Consider the following 20,000-nt stretch of genomic DNA (forward strand, 5'->3'; position numbering starts at 1 on the left):
GCAAACTGTAGGGGATCCAGCATCTGTTCTGTTACAGTCTTTAGGTGGGCCAGAACCAGCTGTTCAAAGGTCTTCATGACGACGGATGACAGAGCGTCAGGAGGATCTCTTGTAGTTTGTGATGTCCAGCTGGCCTTTCCGCACTGACGCAGGATCAGCATTAGCTGCAGTAGCTTCTTTTGGCTATTCTGATCTCCTTTGTCAGTAGGTTCCTGACCTGCTTATACAGAGCTTTGTCCTCCCCTCTGTAGGCATCTTCCTTGGCATGTGGAAGTTTTTCCAGTTTGGCTCTGAACCATGGCTTGTTGTTACTGTATTTTTTCCCCCTTGGCACACACACACACGTCTTCACAAAAACTGATGTAATACGTCACAGTGTCTGTCAGTTCACCCAGGCTGTCAGTTCCAGCATCAAAGATACTCCAATCAGTACAGTCTTGTAGTTCCTGCTTTGCCTCACAGGTCCATCTCTTCACTGTTTTTACTCCAGGTTTAGTAGATTTTAAATAACATAAAATTTTTAGATAAAAAAATTTCCTGGGGTCTCATTTATAAAACTGTGCGTAGGATCCCTACTAAAAGTTTACGTACGCCCGAAATCCAAAAATGGCGTACGCCAAAAAAAATTCCGATTTATAAAACCGTGCGTACGCGCACCTGTAAGCAATGTTCCCTTTATAAATCACAGATCACCCCGCCGATGTGCGTAAGTGAACCAGCCTCAAATCCCACCCTGTACATGCCCATTTTTAACCATAAATAGTCAATGCAAATCAGTGCGCGGGCACGAGAGTGGACCTCGTTATAATGAGTTTCCTCTGCGCTCTGCGTGTTTAAAAATGGGGTGAGGAGCCAGCATCTCAGGGGGTAGCCACTGTCGCCTGCAGGTTATAATCATATTAAAAGCAACATTTTTATAATTATATTAAATACAAAACTGTTACATTTTCTATTTTTTAATACTGTTAAACTCAGCAAGAAGCCAGCCATCACGTACTGCGCCTGCATTTAGTCGGTTCCCTACACTGTTATGTGTCAAGATAAAGGAATCATGTGTTGAACCAGGCCAGCGTGCCACAATGTTTGTGAGGGTCATGTTGGAGTCACATATGATTTGCACATTAATAGATAAGCATAAGCAAATTCATTTTCAGATGGTGCCCTTATAGCAACATAAGCGCAGTCAATTGCGCCGATTACATTTGGGAAACCAGACATTGCTGCAAAATTTCATTTTAATTTCGGCCTGTTCTCACACAGTGTAGGGGAACCTGATGTACCGACTACCCATAAGTATACCATTCCAAACGACAGATATTATGGCACTCAGGGACGGCTGTGATATACCAGACCTATAGGGTGAGATGATAGATTCCAATAGAATTATTTCATATACGAAAAGGTTTTAGACACAAAGTTGAGGATTACTTATAGTTTTTTTTATATATAAATAATTTACCTGTCTGCCAATTCCCGCTGGAATCAGCTGGTTGCTAAGAACCCCAGAGTGGTGAGGACTTGTATTTGGACTGGGATGGCATGGTACCAGCGTGTTGCCCTCTCTAATACTGGACCCAATTCAACACATATATCTAAGAGCACAGCTCTAGGGAATCTAAATCGGGCCAGGAAATCATCATGGTCCCTGAAAACTCGTTCTCTCCTTATTCTCCCATTGGCGTAATCCTCCAACAGTGCCAGCAGTGCCATCATGAAGCATTACATACCCAGGTCACCGGAGGATTTATATGTTTCTAGCAATTAGACTGATCGTTAACACCTTGACAAAATCACAGAATTAATTTGTGGGCGAAAATGCAAGACGAAAATGTTATAGTGAACACATGCGTCTTCATGATGGTTTTGTAATGAACACCGTAATAGTTAGGACCGATGATGAGGAGCGATTGTGCTTCATGACTGTATTTGCAGACTTTGACATTTTATGATATATGTACATTAAGGAAAATATTTTGTTTTTACACTGTGTTCTGCAGTTCTGTAATAAAAGGGTATTTCATGCTATTCTGTATGACGTGTAGTCGCGCCATCTCGTCCTGCACTCCCGTTGTGGACAATGTGACTGTAAGGCAGCGCTGATTATTCATTCATTCATTCATCTTCTACCGCTTATCCGAAGTACTCGGGTCACGGGGATCCTGTGCCTATCCTCAGGCGTCATTGGGGATCAAGGCAGGATGCACTCTAGATGGAGTAGTGCTGATTTATTTTTATTATTTTATTTTTAATACATTTTGAATTACGTTTGGATTTTACTAGAACAATCTGCACAAATAACACTGTTGGATTTAATCCTCATGATAATGTGGATATAACGTATGAAATGGAGTGAAAATTTAATGTCATTAATTCTTATAATCGTTCTTCTCACATGAATTTTCTACAATCTAACTTCAGTTCACGACCTCACCATCTGTGTCACCAATTCCCTTTGTCTCCAGAATGTGCGTACGCACGTCTCAAAGTTTGCTTAAAGGTGCGCACATTTTCCCGTCAAGTTTGTTTTTTATAGATCACAACTGGCGTACGCACATTTCCAGCCCCATTTTGTGCGTACGCACGCTTTATAAATGAGACCCCTGGTTTGTAAAAACTGGTGAAAGTGTCTGGAGTGAACTGCCGATGTTAAGCAGTTCTTCTCTAGTGCAAGTTCTCAGGGTCGAGTGACCAAACACACAGACAGTAAACAAAAAAGGAAGACAGTATTAGAGAGAGTCGTGGCTGCCATCCGCAGCGCCATCTTGACCTTTTAATCAACAAAAAATCGCCTCTTTTTTTTTTTTTTTTTTTTTTAAGAATACGTAAATAAATAATTATTGCAGACGTTAGAATAAGACGTTAGATTATTTATTTATTTACATGATTATTTGTTGCATATTCAGTGCAAAAATATTTGCTTGTTTATTGTATTTTGTCCCTGACGATTTTGTTCATCCTTTATTATTGGCTGCAGCTTTTTGTTCTCTCTTTATGAATCTTTTATCTATTTTAACGTCCTTTTAATTAAAGCTGGTGAGTGGGTTTGCACTCCCGTTTAACTCGCTGATCAACACCATAAGCTAGCTATGTTTGAGGACGTGACCCTAACGAGTGTGTTTTGTGTTGTAGGTACTCTTAGTAAAGATGTGTAGGTAGTGCTCTAGGACATCCAGGGGACGCCATGTCGGAAGAGGCGATCTCAGAGAGCGACCTGGAGCATAGCCTGAATAGTGAAGAGGAGGAAGAAGAGCAGATGGGAGAGGAAGGTGACGGAGAGAACGACGCAGCTGACGGCGACGATGAAGAAGAAGAAGAGGAGGACGAAGAAGCAGGTCAGGAATACAGAGGCTGTAGATTAAATGTCATGTAGAACAAGTTAGCAGTTGATGAGATCTTATCTACACTCTATATATATGTATATATAACAGAGCACAGTGCAGAGGCCATGGAGACCGAGGAGGGGGCATGCCTCTCAAGCCCCACCCATTCGTCACGTTCAGGGAGCTCCGACCTATCCTCCAGACCTCAATCACGGTCCTCATCAAAGTCCACCTCGCGTCCTTCGAGTCCATCTGGGTCACATGGGGCCTCTGTGGCCACAGGCTCCGCCCCCAAGAGGAAGTCAAAGAAGAAAAGCTCCAAACCTGCTAAACCTGCTCACCTGAGGAGAAACATCAGGTACGAGATTAGATGCATACAGCTGCTTTAAATCTGTTTGTAGATGTATATAAGAGCTGCCCATGGAGTACATGTTCTGTGTGGTGGTGTTTACAGGAAGCTGCTGGAGGAGCATCAACTGGAACCAGGAACAAAAGCAGCACAGCAGGAGGAGCTGGAGAGGAGAAAACGCCTGGAGCAGCAGAGGAAGGACTATCAGTTACCCACTGGTATACACACACACACACACACACACACGTACATACACACACACGTACATACACACACACACGTACATACATACATACATACACACACACGCACACATACATACATACACACACATACATACATACACACACATACATACATACACACACACGCACACATACATACATACACACACATACATACATACATACATACACACACATACATACATACACACACACACACGTACATACACACACACACACGTATACACACATACATACACACACATACATACATACACACACACACACGTACATACACACACACACACGTATACACACATACATACACACACACACATACATACACACACATACACACACACACGCATACATACACACACACATACATACACACACACACGTACATACACACACATATACACACACATACACACGTACATATACACACACATATATACACACACACACATATATACACACACACACATATATACACACACACACATATATACACACACACACATATATACACACACACACATATATACACACACACACATGCATACATACACATACATACACACACATGCATACATACACATACATACACACACATACATACACACACATACATACACACACGTACATACACACACACACACATACATGCATACATACATACACACACTTACATACATACATACACACACACATGCACACACACGCCACTATACTTGTGTGTTCTTGTTCTAAAAGTGTGTGGTGTGTGTTTCTTCTTGTCTCAGTGGAACTGCCCTCCTTGGCAACTGTTATTAAGGGTGAGGTGATTTGCCTGGACAGCAGCGGAGATGAGGGAGATTCCAGAGGTTCTGTACCTCCTCCTAAACCTGCACCCAGAGACGGTACATACACACACACACACACAACTAGTTTGTTAAATGTTAGCTGCTAACCGTGCACACTTTCTCTCATGTTGTGTGTTTAGACGTGATCGAGCTGAGTTCGGGTGACGAGGACACTTTCCAGATCAGTGAGGAGGATGACGAGCGCTCAACTTCACCCGGGACAGAGGAGAGCAGCGGCTCGCACATCAACGATGCCCTGAACCAGCCGGACGCTCAGGGCAGCGTGCTGGTCAACATTAACCACCCTGCCGAGGAGCCCGACCTGTTCCTCCCCCCGCAGCTCGCTCGTGTCGTCAAACCTCACCAGGTACGCCTTCCACTTGGTCCAAACCACACGAGCTACACCTCAGGCAACCTGCACCATGTGCACCTCACCCTCATTGTGCCTTACGGGCAGCAGTGATGGAGGTGGATCCTCCATGTCTGCTCCATATGTTTGTGAGCGCACACATCAGGAATCGTCTTTAATCAGTTTTTAATATCTGCGTCCCTGCGTCCGCTTCCTCTCTCCATCTGTCGCAGATCGGTGGGATCCGATTTCTCTACGATAACCTGGTGGAGTCTCTGGAGCGCTTTAACACCAGCAGTGGGTTCGGCTGCATCCTAGCACACAGTATGGGATTGGGGAAAACTCTGCAGGTCATCTCCTTTATCGACATCCTGCTCCGACACACAGGAGCCTCGACCGTCCTCGCCATCGTGCCTGTAAGACCCTGTCCTGTGTACAGCAATGCAACATAGAGTAAAGTAACACGATGTGACTGCAGTGTTGGGTCTCTCTCTCTCTCTCTGTCTCTCTCTCTCAGGTGAACACTCTGCAGAACTGGTTAGCCGAGTTTAACCTGTGGTTGCCTTCAGCTGAGGCCCTTCCTCCAGACAGCGATCCGGCACAGGTTTCCCCCAGAACCTTCAGAGTGCACCTCCTGAATGACGAGCACAAGTTAATACCATCATTATATACTCTTATTTACTCTCTCACACTCACTCACACTCACTCACACACACTCACACTCACTCACTCACACACTCTCTCACACACACACACACACTCTCTCACACACACACACACACACACGGTCGTCTCCGAGCGGTCAGGATCAGGAGGATAACACGACGTTACCAGGAATGTTATCTGTAACATGAGCACCTGTGCAGTTCTGAGTGTCATCTAATGCCTGATCTTTATCTGATCTTCACTTTCTCCACCTCAGGAATTTTATAAGCAGGCGTAGACACAACAATATAGAACACCACCACAGCAGAACAAACAAACTTCAGTACAAACGTCACGGACGTTAACAGCCGTTAAGCGACCCATTTTCTTCAGACGGTCCGCTTTAACAACCGCTCGACCCTTTTTATCTCCGTCAGCCACACGTACCTCTAGCGTACCCGGTAGCTGCTGAATGTAAATAAGAACGGATTATACAACCCGAAGCACATCCGCTCACGTCTCCTGCACTAAACAAACGACAGACGAATCCTAGCTTGATCAGGGCTCACTTGATCCTCTCTTGCGGATGAGATGCACATAAATGTTTATCGTTGTGCCTCGCAGGACGACGGTGACCCGTGCGAAGGTGATAGAGGAGTGGACGCGTGATGGCGGCGTGCTGCTGATGGGGTATGAAATGTATCGCCTCCTCTCTCTGAAGAAGAGCTTCGTCACCGGCCGCAAGAGGAAGTCTAAAAAACCAGTCGGGCCGATCATCATCGACCTGGACGAGGAGGACCGGCAGCAGGAGCTCATGAAAGGTTTTTCTCTTCACCGCATGTAGCGTATTACACACTAGCTTTATTTATTGTGTAATTCACCGATTTCAGCTCCTGCTCTCGTGCACCAGGAACTACTGGTGGGCGGAGCTTGCTTTACTGAATGTTGATTGGTCAGGACAGGTTTTATGGAATTAAATTACAGTTACGTTAACGACCGCTAACGCGTATAAAGTTTACGTGCGCGGCCTTAAGACGTCCGTGTTAATAAATGGCATCACTGAGCGAGCGCGTATTTGTTTTCAGACATCGAGAAGGCGCTCTCTCAGCCCGGGCCGGACGTGGTGATCTGCGACGAGGGTCACCGAATAAAGAATTGTCACGCCAGCACGTCGCAGGCTCTGAAGAACATCAGGTCTCGGCGGCGTGTGGTGCTGACCGGCTACCCGCTGCAGAACAACCTGATGGAGTACTGGTGCATGGTGGACTTCGTGCGGCCCGACTTCCTGGGCACGCGGCAGGAGTTCAGCAACATGTTCGAGCGACCCATCCTGAACGGCCAGTGTATCGACAGCACGCCGCAGGACGTCAGGCTCATGAGGTACCGCAGCCACGTCCTGCACAGCCTGCTCGAGGGCTTCGTCCAGAGGTGAGTGTTTCACGTGTGTGTGTGTGTGTGTGTGTGTGTGTGTGTGTGTGTGTGTGTGTGTGTGTGAGAGACGCTGCATGGTTGCAGGAGATTGCAGTGGTTTGTGGTGTGTCTCGGGTTTAGTGTTTTTGTTCCTTGTGTTCAGACGCGGTCATGATGTGCTCAGCACTCAGCTGCCCATTAAACAGGAGCACGTGATCCTGGTGCGTCTCTCTCCTCTCCAGAGGGCGCTTTATAAAGAGTTTATGAACCGTTTCCGTGAGGCGGGGAACAGCGGCTGGCTCGGTCTCAATCCGCTCAAAGCCTTCTGTGTGTGCTGCAAGGTAACCAGCTCTTCGTCTTCCTCCTCCTGCCTCTCTCGCAGTATATCCGCACTGACTCCGCTTCATTAGACAAGCTCGCCTGTGGTTTGTGAATCCTGACTGTAACGTCTCCTTCAGATCTGGAATCATCCTGACGTTCTGTATGAAGCTCTGCAGAAGGAGAACCAGGCTAACGAGCAGGACCTGGACCTTGAAGACCTGAACGCCTCCGCGACATCCCGATGCACCGCCCCGGGGTTAAAGGGCAAGACCTCTGACTGCTCTGGCACTAAGGGGACACTCGCACCTCTGCAGGAACGAGCCAATCAGGTCATCACCTACGAATGGGTACGAGCGACACCCTCTGTTCTTCTTCACTGCTTCTGTGTCGGACATAAAGTGAAATGAGGTTCCACAACAAAGCTGAGACACAAACCGCTGCGTCTCTTTACTGACATTATTTATGTCGTCATATGTCGTGTGTGTGCTCTAATCACCTGTCTGTCTCTGTCTTCTCTGCGTACAGGCGAAGGACATAATGAGCGGATACCACACCGGCGTCCTGGAGAACTCCGCTAAGATGGTGTTGCTCTTCCATCTGATCGAAGAGAGCGTCAGCAAAGGGGACAAAATCCTCGTCTTCAGGTTTTCCGTTGTGAAATTAATCCTTTTGTTCCATATCTGTAAATTCCACAGCTTTTGGATTTAAAGGTCTTTTCGACACAACTTTGTTATATTGTGTGTGTGTGTGTGTGTGTGTGTGTGTGTGTGTGTGTTTGCAGTCAGAGTTTGTCCACATTGTCGGTGATTGAGTCCTTCCTGGCTGTTAGAACGATGCCCATCAAAATGGACAACCAGAAGCAGAACTGGCTCCGTGGCATCAACTATTACAGTGAGTGTGTGTCTGTCTGTGTGTGTCTGTGTCTGTGTGTGTCTGTGTGTGTTTAGTTGACATGTCTGTATTGTGTTTGTAGGGTTGGATGGCAGCACGTCTGCTTCAGAGAGAGAGAGACTCATCAACCAGTTTAACGACCCAGCAAACACCACGACCTGGGTCTTCCTCCTGTCCACCAGGTACCACACACACACACGCACTCGGACACGCACTCGGACACGCACTCGGACACACACTCGGACACACACTCGGACCGACACACAAACACACGCGCGCGCACACACTCAGACCAATGCACACACACACATACGCACGCACAAATGCACACACACACGCACATACACACACACACTCAGACACACACACGCGTGCGCGCACACACACACATACGCACGCACGCACGCACACACAGGATGAAACACACTAAACATGTGCTGATGTTAATTTTATAGTGGTTATTCACCGTTATTTTTACCTGACAGAATAACTGGAGAACTGATTTATTCTCTCCAAACCTGGTCCATAAGAGCTGGTGTTTTATTACTGTGTGAATGTAATGAAGCTCCTGGAGAAGATGCTGTAACACAGTGATGTCTTCATGACCACATCACTTTGTACTGAACACTGTACTGAATACGGTGGTGATTAACACTGTGTCTGGTTTTAGGGCGGGGTGTTTGGGCGTGAACCTGATCGGGGCGAATCGGGTCGTGGTGCTCGACGCTTCGTGGAACCCGTGCCATGATGCACAGGCGGTTTGTCGAGTATATCGTTATGGCCAGCACAAACCCTGTTACATCTACAGACTGGTGTGTGACTTCACCCTGGAGAAGAAGATCTACGATCGTCAGGTGTCCAAGCAGGGCATGTCAGGCAAGTGTGTGTGCATGAGTGTGTGTGTGTGTGTGTGGGTGTGTGTGTATGAGAGTGTGTGTGTGGGTGTGTGTGTATGAGAGTGTGTGCGCGCGTGCGCGTGTGTGTGTTAGGGTACGTGTGTGTGAGTGAGATGAAGCTCTCCTCATTTGTGGGTCCTTTATGGAATAAACGTTGTGTCTGTCTACAGACCGTGTGGTAGATGACCTGAACCCCGTCCTCACCTTCACCCGTAAGGAGGTGGAGTCTCTGCTGCACTACGTGGAGGAGGAGCCTGATCCTAGCCAATCACTGCTGCCTAAAGATGACATGGAGTCAGTAATTAAACAGGCCTGTCTGTGTTATCCTCACCTCATCACCAAGGTGTGACATCATCACCAAATCACATCCATGTCTATAAACCAACCCTGTGTCCATGTAGAACATCTAATTCTGTCTCTCTCTTTCTCTCTCTCTTTCTCTCTGCCTCTCACTCTTTCTCTCTCCACCCCTCTCTCTCTCCCTCTCCCTCTCTCCCCCTCTCCCCCTCACCTAGCCCCCTTTCCAGCACGAGTCTTTGCTGATGGACCGCAAGGACCTGAAACTCACCAAAGCAGAGAAGAAAGCCGCTAAGAAGAGTTATGAGGATGAGAAGAGGGCATCTGTACCCTACCAGCGCCCGTCCTACGCCCACTATTACCCTGCCAACGAGCAGAGCCTCTCTAACATCAGGAACTGGTCAGCACTTAAACCCACACATCCTGTAACGTAATTCTGCTGGTAACCATAGCAACACTTGTACGACTCCAGCCTGTATCGCTGCAGATCATTGTTTCTGATTGGCTGGTGTTGTATATTGATTTGTTCTCAATTTGAAATGACTTGGTCCGGATTGCGGGTGACAACAAGCATAAACGACAGTTCAGTCTAATCCTGTAATCCTGTGGTCAGGAGGCCGACGCCGCGGATGGACGAGAAGCCCATCGCCAGCGTGAGACCCGTCCAGTCCACGCCCATTCCCATGATGCCTCGCCAGGCTGTTGTGGGTGGCCACGCCTCCGGCCCTGCCTTCCCTGTAAACTACCTGCAGAAGGCCGGTGTCCTCGTTCAGCGTGTCATTACTACCACTGGTATATACACACACACACACACACACACACACACACACTGCATCTTCATCTCCTTCAGTCTAACAGTGTTGTGTCTGTGCTCTAGATATCGTGATTCCCGGCACTAACAGCTCGACAGACGTGCAGGCGAGGATCAGTGCTGGAGAGAGCATCCACGTCATCAAAGGTTCTAAAGGTAGCATTGTACTGCAGAGTGATCTGAGTACTGAGTACTGATCTATACTCATCTGATCTATACTCATCTGATCTATACTGCTACTACAGTCACTATTGCTACAGGTGATGATAAAGCGCTGTCTGTGTGCTTGCACCCTAACCCCAGGTACATACATCAGGACTAATGATGGACGGATCTTTGCCATTCGTTCTGGAAAACCCAGAGCCAGTGATGGAGCTTCTGCAGCAACTAGAGGTGTGATGTTATAAACACACACACACACAATGTCAATCATACCTTTTTCTCGTCTCTTTTCTTCTTCCTGACTCCTCCTCCATCTTCCTCCCCGAATCATTTTCTTTCTCTTTCCTCTGTTCTCCATGTTTGTCCCCATCTCTCTGCCCTGCATCACCTTATTCTATATGTATCATTATTAAGTTAAACTGTTGTTGTATAAAGATAATTACTGGTGTATAAACGACCGATCATTTTTCTCTCCTGTTCACATCAGAAGTGGGCGGTTCTCTCCTGCGCTCGGTCAGTAACGGCCGCGTGTCTCCTCCGGAGCTGAAGCGCTTTTCTCCGGATGGCATGCGCCACGTGTCTCCGTCCTCCAGCCCTAACCTGCTGCACCAGATCCATCATTACACACCCGGCCCTACCAACGAACTCGCGCTCCCCGACCTCACGCCCCGCCCCACCCAGCACGGCCTCTCCTCCGAGCCTCAGCGTAGTGACGTCATCGGATCTGGCTCCGCCCTCGACATCCAGAGTCTGAAGAGGAAACTCCTTTCAGACTCTCGAGGTTCCAAAAGGTCCACCAGCACAACAGCCGCTGCTAATTTCCCAGCGTTTCCCGTGAGCGGCGGCTACAACATGGGGTCCATGGGATTTCCCCCGGCCCTTCTGGGGGCTTTGGGTCACATGACACCACCTCTGGTTGGCGGCACAAATCGAGGTCAATTTCGGAACGATTTGCAAAGCATGTTACCCACTAATGCTTTAAGCTCCTCCCACGGTTCCTCTTCATCCACCGCCATCGCTTCGTCATCCTCTGCGCCTCCGTCATCCTCCTCCTCCTCCGCTATCCCACCGTTCCTCTTTAATTCCAGCATGGCGAACATGCTGTCTGGGTTTTCCATGCCCTTCACTTCGCCTCTTCTACAGGACTCTCCAAGAATGTTCTCCAATTCTCTGTCCTCGTCCTCATCCGGCTCCACCCCTGCCGCTCCCTCCTTCTTGTCACCCTCTAGCCTGCTGGGGGCGGCGCTGAGTCGACCCGACACGCGCCACACGCTCGCCGAGAACGGTGGGAGTAGCTCTGACGACGATGTCATCGAGGTGATGGGGCAGTGAGCAGCCGCGTCCAAGGGGTGAAAATGGGTCGAGCTGAACATTTGAAATGACGCTAAATCGAACAGGCCGGCATTTCTACCACCACGGGACCATAACACTGCTCTTCCGCTTAAAAAAGAAAGAAGGAAAGAGAGAGAAAGGTCTTAGTCGTATCTCTGAGACGTGCTGAAGCGCATCACGCAAACGACTAGTTTAATAAACTAGCGACCGTTTAACAAACGACGAACCTTAGAGACATTTCGCTGTTTGCTAGATCTCGTAGCATCGTATAAACAAAGGGAGAATATCGTGAAGTCTCATTTCTTTTATTTATGATTCTGTTGCGTCTGATCTGTTTTTTTGTAAACTCGGTGGTTCTGGAAAAGAAAAGCGGCGATCGCGGTGAAGGAAACCGCGACAGTCACAAGAAGCCATTTTTATTTTTCAGTCTGGCCTTTTAGTGATGACTAAATAGTTCATAGTAAACGATTAGGTAAGTGCCGATTATCTGGTGTACGAGACGTCGGGTTATTTAAAACAATGGTGTTGTACAAATTTAAAGAAAATGCGAAATTTGAGGCAGCGCGACTCGAGTCGTCCTCGGATAAGTAGCGATCGCTCGGACTTGTTTTTTTGTTTTTCTTTTGTCTGTCTTTCTTTAGTGATGTGCTAGTAAACGGTTTATCTGTCCGTCGTGACCTGAGCGGTTTATACGGGCACAAAGCCTGACAGAAGCTCACAGAATGTAACTTGATGTTAGCCTTCAGAGCCGTGTGGTGGAGGCAGGGAGCCTCGGGTGGGCTTCGGCGTCTCGGTGGGACTCCCGGGGCGGTCCGTTTCTCCCCCCCATGACACTCCGCATACGTCGCTTGTGTTGTTACCTCCTGTGCTTTTTTTTTTTTTTTGTGTCTTTAAATGTGACCAAAGCCTGAAAATATTCCAAAATTCTCTACAAACCTGTCAACCAACCGATCGTCGTCCGTTCCCCCAGACTCCGCCCACCGTCTGCTGACGCCACGACGACCGTTCTCACCTTCGGGCTCCTAGTTTTTTTGTGTTCAACATCTCAATTAAGGCTGAAATGATTTGCTTCTTTTCCACTGATCTCTGATTTTACCAGAATTATTTATTTATGATTTCCTACTTTATATTTTTGTACCTTTAAGACCATGTGACCCCCTTTTTATGTTTCTGACTCACATGTTGTTAGGATTGTGATTTGTTTTTGTTTTTTTTTGCGTGTGTGTTTTCTGGTGTGTGTTTATGACCAGTATCTGTGACTGAACCAGATGAGAGCTCACACACACACACACACACACACCGTTCATCAGCTCTTGTATTTAGCACACAGACCAGGAGATTAAAATGACATTGTATTTATTTAATGTTGTTTTAACAAAAAAAATAAATTCAGCATTTCTTGTTGTATTTGAAACTTCCTTCTTTATTTAGTTTTCTCTCTCAGCACATTTACAGTCGCATCACATACAGGATGGAGAAATAAACTGGTGCATGATGGGTCGTCCTACAGTAAGTATAAACGTAGAAAGCGTTTTGGGTCGTGACCCAAACCCCCGCTGTTACACTTTGTCCTCTGGTGGCGTTCCAGTTCCTCTGCTCTAGTGTCTCCTTCACAGATGTTCTGCGTTACCTGAGATGTTCTTGGTGAGGGTATCTGTACGTTTATCAGTAAACGTACAGAACGATGTGACGCTGTAAATGATCACTATGGCAACGTGCAAGTCTTCCTAGGACGTGTCCGCTCCTGCTTCACGACCGCAGGCGTTTTTTGGCCATATAGGCATTAGTCACTTGGCTCATGATGGTGAGGGCGGAGAGGGCGGGGCACAGGGCGGTGATGTACCAGGCGGTCCCCCCGACGCTGGAGGTGAACCAGGCAGAGCAGACACCCAGCAGCAGACTCGCGCTGCCCAGGAGGTAGGTGACGAGTCCTGCGGCGGCGTGGTAGCGCTTCAGCTTGGCTAGAGACCAGCCTTTGGCCAGTTTGTGGTAGATGAGCGGCAGCGCCGCCGCCGACTGCAGCAGCACCACGCACACAGTGATGAGGCCCAGCAGCCCGTGCCATGTAGAGAAGTGCGGCTTCCCCGTCATGTGCTTGTTGTAGAAAATGGTCCCAAGTCCGACCAGCGCGCAGGATGAGCAGGAACATTGCAGGATCCAGTGCAGGCGCGATTTGACCTGGTGCTTTAATTTGCGCGCAGGAGAGGAATACGGAGAGAAGAGCAGAACGGCCTCGGTCATGAAGAACGAGAACTGCAGCAAAGATTCAAGGGAGAAAAGAGATTAATGAGCCGTACGGCGTGTACGAGACGCATTTAGAGCACTTAATGATGCCGCAAGCACAAAGGCCACATCCCTTCACTCTGACTGTGATTATAAATAAACACACACCAGTACATTTTAGTGTTTCGTGAAGTAAGACATCAGTATGTCAGGGCACTGTGACTGTACACCAGAGCTACAGACCTGCTCGAAACACGTTCCTGAGACATTTTATTACTCTGCCACAAACTTACCGCCAACGTCATCAGGAACGGATGCCAAGAAAACAAACCTGCACAGACAAAATCAGATAAAGCTCTTATTAGTTTGGTCATCATCATCAGGCTTGTGCAGTTATTGCCCGTGTTACATAATTAGGTGATGGTAATTATTATTATTTATTAGTAAAATCCTGGAATATGACTCCTGAACACAGCACTTAATATGACTGACATCCAGTGTGGAAAAATCATTAACTCATTAATACACATCTGGAACGATTGAAATGTTACGTGTTAACGCCAGACTGATGAAAAAGTGGGACACCAGCTCATGAATATTAATGAATCTGTCCACACATGTTGGATGTGATTGGTGATCTATATACACACAAACAGGCCTGAACAAAATCTTAAGACCAGGGAAAATGACGATACTGTCGTGACACGGAGATTCCGTTGAGGGTGTTTTCTACCCTGCACAGTGGAGGAGGCTCCATCATGGTCTGGGGAGCTTCAGGTTGTGGAGGACATGAAACGTTGGCTGGTTACGTGGACATGATGCAGCGGGCATCGCTCTGGACTGAGGGCTGTCGTCTGTGTGGTAACGACCAGGTTTTTTAACAGGACAAAGCTGCAGTTCACTGATGAAGAACCATCCTGCATGTCCCTCTGAGAGCGTTTTGGGATGGACGACGGGGACGTTTATAAAAACAGACGTCAGTTCCAGACTGCGGATGTTCTTGATGTCTATGATACCCTTCATGAAGCCTTCTTCACCACATGGAGCTTCGGGTCACACCAGCATCCTGAGGACAAACTGAAAGGAGAAGTGTGTGAAGTTCTCCAGATGATCTATGGGGCTTCTCACTACTGTGTGTTTTTCACACTTTAGGTTTTGTTGTGTGTGTTTTTTTGTGCTGTGCTTTTAAACAGCTTGTTTGACTTTAAATGCAGTTTTTCTTCCTTTGACACTTTGAAGCAGTTCCTACAACCTGGTGATGATCCAGCAGCACTGAGTAGAGACACGTGTTCTGTTCCCTGGTGTTTACATTGTGTTCAGCACTGTGTATCGTTTACAGCTCCCGGAAGTGGTGAGGAAGCGGAACTTCCGGTCTCTTTTCCCTTCATTAACACCAACCTAACAGCGCATTAATGACGCATTATAAACCCTTTACGAGCACAGAGATACTTACTGGAGCCTGGTTTCGCTACAAACGTCACAAACATGGTGAAAGCGGCACAGAGTAAATGAGTAAAAACTCCACACAGCAGGCGGGTGAACCGATACGGACTCGACTCCGACTCCGAGTGCAGCATCTTCGCGGACTCCGATTTATTTACTCAGCTATTTTTAAAGCAAAAACAATCTGACAGTCAACTAAATCACTTCAGGGCGTTTAAAGTAAATTCCATTTCCACTTACATTACATTAAAACACACTTTATCTGCGGCATATTCACTCAGGGAAGTGACGGAAACAACAGGCTGTGTCCCAAACCACTTCCACAACATCAGGCCCTAGATAGCGTACACTAATGCTTATATCACACACTACACAGGGAACCCTGTTAGAAAAGTTATTTAGGATCGAGCCAGAGTAATTTACCGAAAGTAAAATAAAAGCCCTCTAACAGTGCGTTGTTATTATTATTATTATTAGTAGTAGTAGTAATAGTAATTTACACACTTGTACATTTTACTCATCATTAATATTCACGAACATTTACGTTTGATTTAGGTTTAAGAAATTTGGTATTTACGTATGAAGACTTTTATTGTGAAAAAGTGATTAGTCATTGTTTTATTGCAAAGTGCTGACGTGGTGGGTTTTCTGTTATTTGCCATTTTATTTTATGCATTTTAGTTTGAATTTATTTACTTATTTACTTAGTTTCTTATCTGACTCTTTTTTTAATTAAATATAGTATTTATATTCCTATATTAAGCGTGATACATGTTTTGTTATTTATTTAAAATAAATAAATGCTTATGCTTTGTGGCATCTTTTTTTATTAGCTCTTTAACTGTACAGTCCTTTATTCTAGTTATTTATTAGTAAGTTTATGAGTTGCTGCCGTACACGTGCCTCAGATTACACTTCCCAAAGAATTCACATCCCTGAGATTACACATCCCTGAGATTACGCTTCCCTGAGATTACACATCCCTGAGATTACACATCCCTGAGATTACGCTTCCCTGAGATTACACATCCCTGAGATTATGTGTCCCTGATATTACATGTCCCTGAGATTACACGTCCCTGAGATAATATAAACCTGTCGTTCATGTCACAGCCGGAAGTCGTGCTGTTGTATGATGCACCATGCCATCTGACCAATCAGATTCAGATCCTTCCTTTTTTTTTCTTACATTCTTATTTTTCTGTATATTCATTTTTTGCCTTTCTTTGTCCTACAGTCCCACCAGTTCATCACTCAGGTGCCCTCTCACAGCCCACTGTGGTGTGTTAGAGGACAGGAAACACACGGCTCTGAGAACACTGTCCCTATTGTCCCAGGAAGTGACCTCATTTATCTAATTCACGTTACTGATTAAAACCCAGAGAAAAATTCCAGACCTGCTCGTGACTGTGCTGGCAGCGATACACACACACACATACACACACACACACACACACACACAGACACACACACATACACACATACACACACATACACACATACACATGAACACACACACATATACACACACATACACATGAACACACACACATATACACACACAAACACACACACTTCCTGCTGATACTTCACATCCGAAAGATGGAAAACACAATGAAGCTGCTAAAAGTTGATAATATTGAGAAAACTTGAAACAGGATAGAAATGAAAAAGTCCAGAGGCCGTGACACACACACACACACACATAGACACACACATATACACACACACAGAGACACACATACACACACACAGAGACATACACATGAACACACACATATACACACACAGAGACACACACACATACTGTACACACACACAGACATACACATGAACACACACACATATACACACACACTTCCTGCTGATACTTCACATCCAAAAGATGGAAAACACAATGAAGCTGCTAAAAGTTGATAATATTGAAAAGAAAACTTGAAACAGAATAGAAATGAAAAAGTCCAGAGGCCGTGACACACACACACACACACACACACACACACACACACACACACACACAGGCAATTGAGTTCTGTAGCTGTGTGTGTAGCTGCTAGAATAAGTGATGTGTACTCACTTTTTACTGTCTCATTAAAACCGGCACTATACTCAGCCATGCTGCATCTGCTGAACTGTAGTTGTGATGTCATTATGTGATCGGTTTGTGATTGGCTAATCGAGCATAACGTCTCTCAATACCTGTGAAAGAGAGGCTAAAGATTTATTGCAAAATTTAATAAACGTAATGCTTATATAATATGCTTATAAATACCAATCATTTCACCTGAGGGGGGGGGGAGAGAAGGCAAAATAATGGGAGAGAAGATGCTTTGGTGTTTTTATGTGGTCTGATGTCTGATACAGAAGCAACTGATATTAAGTGTGAGACAGAAAGCAGGACAGAATGTCAGTCAGTATTAGTGCTAATCTGTGTGTGTGTGTGTGTGTGTGTGTGTGTGTGTGTGTGTGTGTGTGTGTGTGTGTGTGTGTGTGTGTGCGCGTGTGTGTGCGTGCGTTCCGAGACAGAGGCAAGCACACACACACTCTCACACTCCACAGTGAGTAATGTGTCAGTGTTCATGTAGAGCAGGAGGAAGGTGAAGATGATGTTCAATGCATTTAGTTGGATCTCAAACTGTTCCACATACTATAGCCTTCACTTTGCAGAGTTGCCATGGTGACGACCTATTTTTTTTTGGGGGGGGGGGGTGGATTAGTGAGTTTCCTGCCTCGGTGTGCGGTTTAGGACGCAGCCGGGACGAGACGGGACGTTTCTGCTTCATTCCTCAGAAACACACATGTGACAGAGACAGGGGTCGTCCTCATCACACACACATCTGGGACTGTACACGAAACGGACAAAAACAAATGAGGTGAGCAGGAAAGATTTCATCATCACTCTGGTCTGGTGTTCATACATTAATAACTAAGGCTTATTATTATTATTGTTGTTGTTGTTGTTGTTGTTGTTGTTAGAAAGTAGTTGCTGCTACAATAATAAGCTGTAAAAAAAATACCACAGTTAATAAGTTGACTATAAGCCTGTAAAGAAACTCCCAATTCTTTGCTTTAATGTTTAAAACTGGGGGTCACGGTGGCTTAGTGGTTTCGATTCCCGCCTCCACCTTGTGTTTGTGGAGTTTGCATGTTCTCCCCGTGCCTCGGGGGTTTCCTCCGGGTACTCCGGTTTCCTCCCCCGGTCCAAAGACATGCATGGTAGGTTGTTTGGCATCTCTAGAAAATTGTCCGTAGTGTGTGAGTGTGTGAGTGAATGAGAGTGTGTGTGTGTGCCCTGTGATGGGTTGGCACTCCGTCCAGGGTGTATCCTGCCTCGATGCCCGATGACGCCTGAGATAGGCACAGGCTCCCCGTGACCCGAGAAGTTCGGATAAGCGGTAGTGAATGAATGAATGAATGAATGAATGTTTAAAACTGTTCATGATTCAAGTCAGTAAACTGGTCAGAATCCTGAGCGAATGATCATTTTATATAAATCTGTTCATGCAGCTTCTCCTGCTTCACATCGCTGCTTTATACACGATCACAGCGTCACCTGAAAACAATCAGAATACAGTAATAATAATACTACAGCTAGCTTTCTGATTCCACTGAATCTAAACTACGGGAATGAACTAAAGAATTATTCATGAGTTACTAACTACTACTGTGAGTAACAATAATAATATTAATCAGACTAATCAGAATTCAGTTGGCTGAAGCAGAAGTGATGTGGTTTAGATGGATCACTCGGCGTGAGCTGGAAGAGTTTCTCTGCGCTACAGATTGGAATATTGTCCGTTTGGATGATTAGTATTAATAATGAAGAATTATCTGATTATTTTTTTTATTCTCATGGCTCCATTTTGTTCTGGAAAAATCCTCTTTCTTCTCTTTTTCTCGCTTTCTTTGTGTTCTGGATGAGAACCAAAGGCAAGGCCCCTCTGTGACCTACACACTCCCCTCTGAGCACTTCACACACTCATCCTGCATACTGAGCACTGATCAGTGCTCTTACACACAAACACACACACACACACACAGAACGCCAAACAACTTTTAATGTGGACTCTAGACAAATATCACCTCTTCCAGCGGAGAGAGTAAACATGATGAGTGTTTCCCAGGGTTCCGTCTCATTCACACCATTTTACTGACTGACATTTAAAATATCTGTGTGTCAGTGTGTGCTGGAGCTATGTAACTAAACTAACTCTGTGTGTGTGTGTGTGTGTGTGTGTGTGTGTGTGTGTGTGTGTGTGTGTGTGTGTGTGTGTGTGTGTGCTTTAGCATGTCCCGCTGGGAGCTGATTGAGTTGCAGGACCTCTCCTCCGAGGACAGGGTCGAGTTAATGCCCTCCGCCAGACTCGAGGGCCCCCAGAAGCCCCTGGAGTGTCCGAGCCTCTGGCACACGGTGCGTCTGGTCGGAGACACGGTGCATTTTGAGGTTTCGCTCTGGGAGACGTTCAGACGAGGGGAAGGTCA

The 20,000-nt window shown here is 46.2% G+C and overlaps 3 protein-coding genes across 6 annotated transcripts in view; 2 read left to right on the forward strand and 1 right to left on the reverse strand.

Annotated features, from left to right (window-relative positions):
* rad54l2 (RAD54 like 2) overlaps positions 1-13,259 on the forward strand; it is a 14,973-nt gene extending 1,714 nt beyond the window's left edge. Inside the window, exons 2-22 of the mRNA XM_027137383.2 lie at positions 3,130-3,332; positions 3,429-3,678; positions 3,775-3,887; positions 4,679-4,795; positions 4,879-5,105; positions 5,321-5,503; positions 5,605-5,738; positions 6,357-6,553; positions 6,818-7,160; positions 7,306-7,483; positions 7,601-7,810; positions 7,989-8,107; positions 8,245-8,354; positions 8,437-8,536; positions 9,025-9,230; positions 9,421-9,593; positions 9,766-9,947; positions 10,161-10,339; positions 10,425-10,514; positions 10,662-10,751; positions 11,008-13,259. Coding sequence (XP_026993184.2) covers positions 3,182-3,332; positions 3,429-3,678; positions 3,775-3,887; positions 4,679-4,795; positions 4,879-5,105; positions 5,321-5,503; positions 5,605-5,738; positions 6,357-6,553; positions 6,818-7,160; positions 7,306-7,483; positions 7,601-7,810; positions 7,989-8,107; positions 8,245-8,354; positions 8,437-8,536; positions 9,025-9,230; positions 9,421-9,593; positions 9,766-9,947; positions 10,161-10,339; positions 10,425-10,514; positions 10,662-10,751; positions 11,008-11,852 — 4,197 coding nt within the window. The 5' untranslated portion in view covers positions 3,130-3,181 and the 3' untranslated portion in view covers positions 11,853-13,259. The remainder of the gene's footprint in view (positions 1-3,129; positions 3,333-3,428; positions 3,679-3,774; positions 3,888-4,678; positions 4,796-4,878; positions 5,106-5,320; positions 5,504-5,604; positions 5,739-6,356; positions 6,554-6,817; positions 7,161-7,305; positions 7,484-7,600; positions 7,811-7,988; positions 8,108-8,244; positions 8,355-8,436; positions 8,537-9,024; positions 9,231-9,420; positions 9,594-9,765; positions 9,948-10,160; positions 10,340-10,424; positions 10,515-10,661; positions 10,752-11,007) is intronic.
* On the reverse strand, positions 13,054-17,650 carry LOC113636999 (transmembrane reductase CYB561D2). 3 transcript variants are annotated; one of them, XM_027137389.2, is made up of 4 exons: positions 15,776-15,846; positions 15,529-15,680; positions 14,369-14,406; positions 13,054-14,105 (listed from the first exon to the last, which is right to left on the reverse strand). In XM_027137389.2, exons 2-4 carry the CDS (start codon positions 15,650-15,652, stop codon positions 13,602-13,604), a joined length of 666 nt encoding a protein of 221 aa, XP_026993190.1. In that variant the 5' UTR covers positions 15,653-15,680; positions 15,776-15,846; the 3' UTR covers positions 13,054-13,601. The 3 variants fall into 3 exon arrangements, with proteins under 3 accessions (XP_026993190.1, XP_026993191.1, XP_047666503.1); XM_027137390.2 differs by having other exon boundaries at positions 15,759-15,778; XM_047810547.1 differs by lacking the exons at positions 15,529-15,680; positions 15,776-15,846 and adding an exon at positions 17,596-17,650.
* Positions 17,651-18,033: 383 nt separating this feature from the next.
* Positions 18,034-20,000, forward strand: part of rassf1 (Ras association domain family member 1) — a 6,686-nt gene continuing 4,719 nt past the window's right edge. Inside the window, exons 1-2 of one of the 2 annotated variants that reach the window (XM_027137366.2) lie at positions 18,034-18,391; positions 19,806-20,000. The exon at positions 19,806-20,000 is cut by the window's right edge and continues 65 nt beyond it. In XM_027137366.2, the coding sequence (XP_026993167.2) occupies positions 18,132-18,391; positions 19,806-20,000 (455 nt within the window). In that variant the 5' untranslated portion in view covers positions 18,034-18,131. The remainder of the gene's footprint in view (positions 18,392-19,805) is intronic. The other variant, XM_027137365.2, reaches the window with a different exon arrangement.

The sequence above is a fragment of the Tachysurus fulvidraco genome, chromosome 2 (genome assembly GCF_022655615.1).
Source record: "Tachysurus fulvidraco isolate hzauxx_2018 chromosome 2, HZAU_PFXX_2.0, whole genome shotgun sequence".
Classification (NCBI taxonomy): domain Eukaryota; kingdom Metazoa; phylum Chordata; class Actinopteri; order Siluriformes; family Bagridae; genus Tachysurus; species Tachysurus fulvidraco.

Excerpts from the sequence above, each read along its gene's own strand:
- LOC113636999 (XM_027137389.2), bottom strand. The coding sequence starts at position 15,652 with ATGCTGCACTCGGAGTCGGAGTCGAGTCCGTATCGGTTCACCCGCCTG. Across the intron at positions 14,407-15,528 it reads TGTAGCGAAACCAGGCTCCA|GTTTGTTTTCTTGGCATCCG; the intron begins GTAAGTATCTCT and ends TTGTCTGTGCAG. Across the intron at positions 14,106-14,368 it reads CGTTCCTGATGACGTTGGCG|TTCTCGTTCTTCATGACCGA; the intron begins GTAAGTTTGTGG and ends TCTTTGCTGCAG.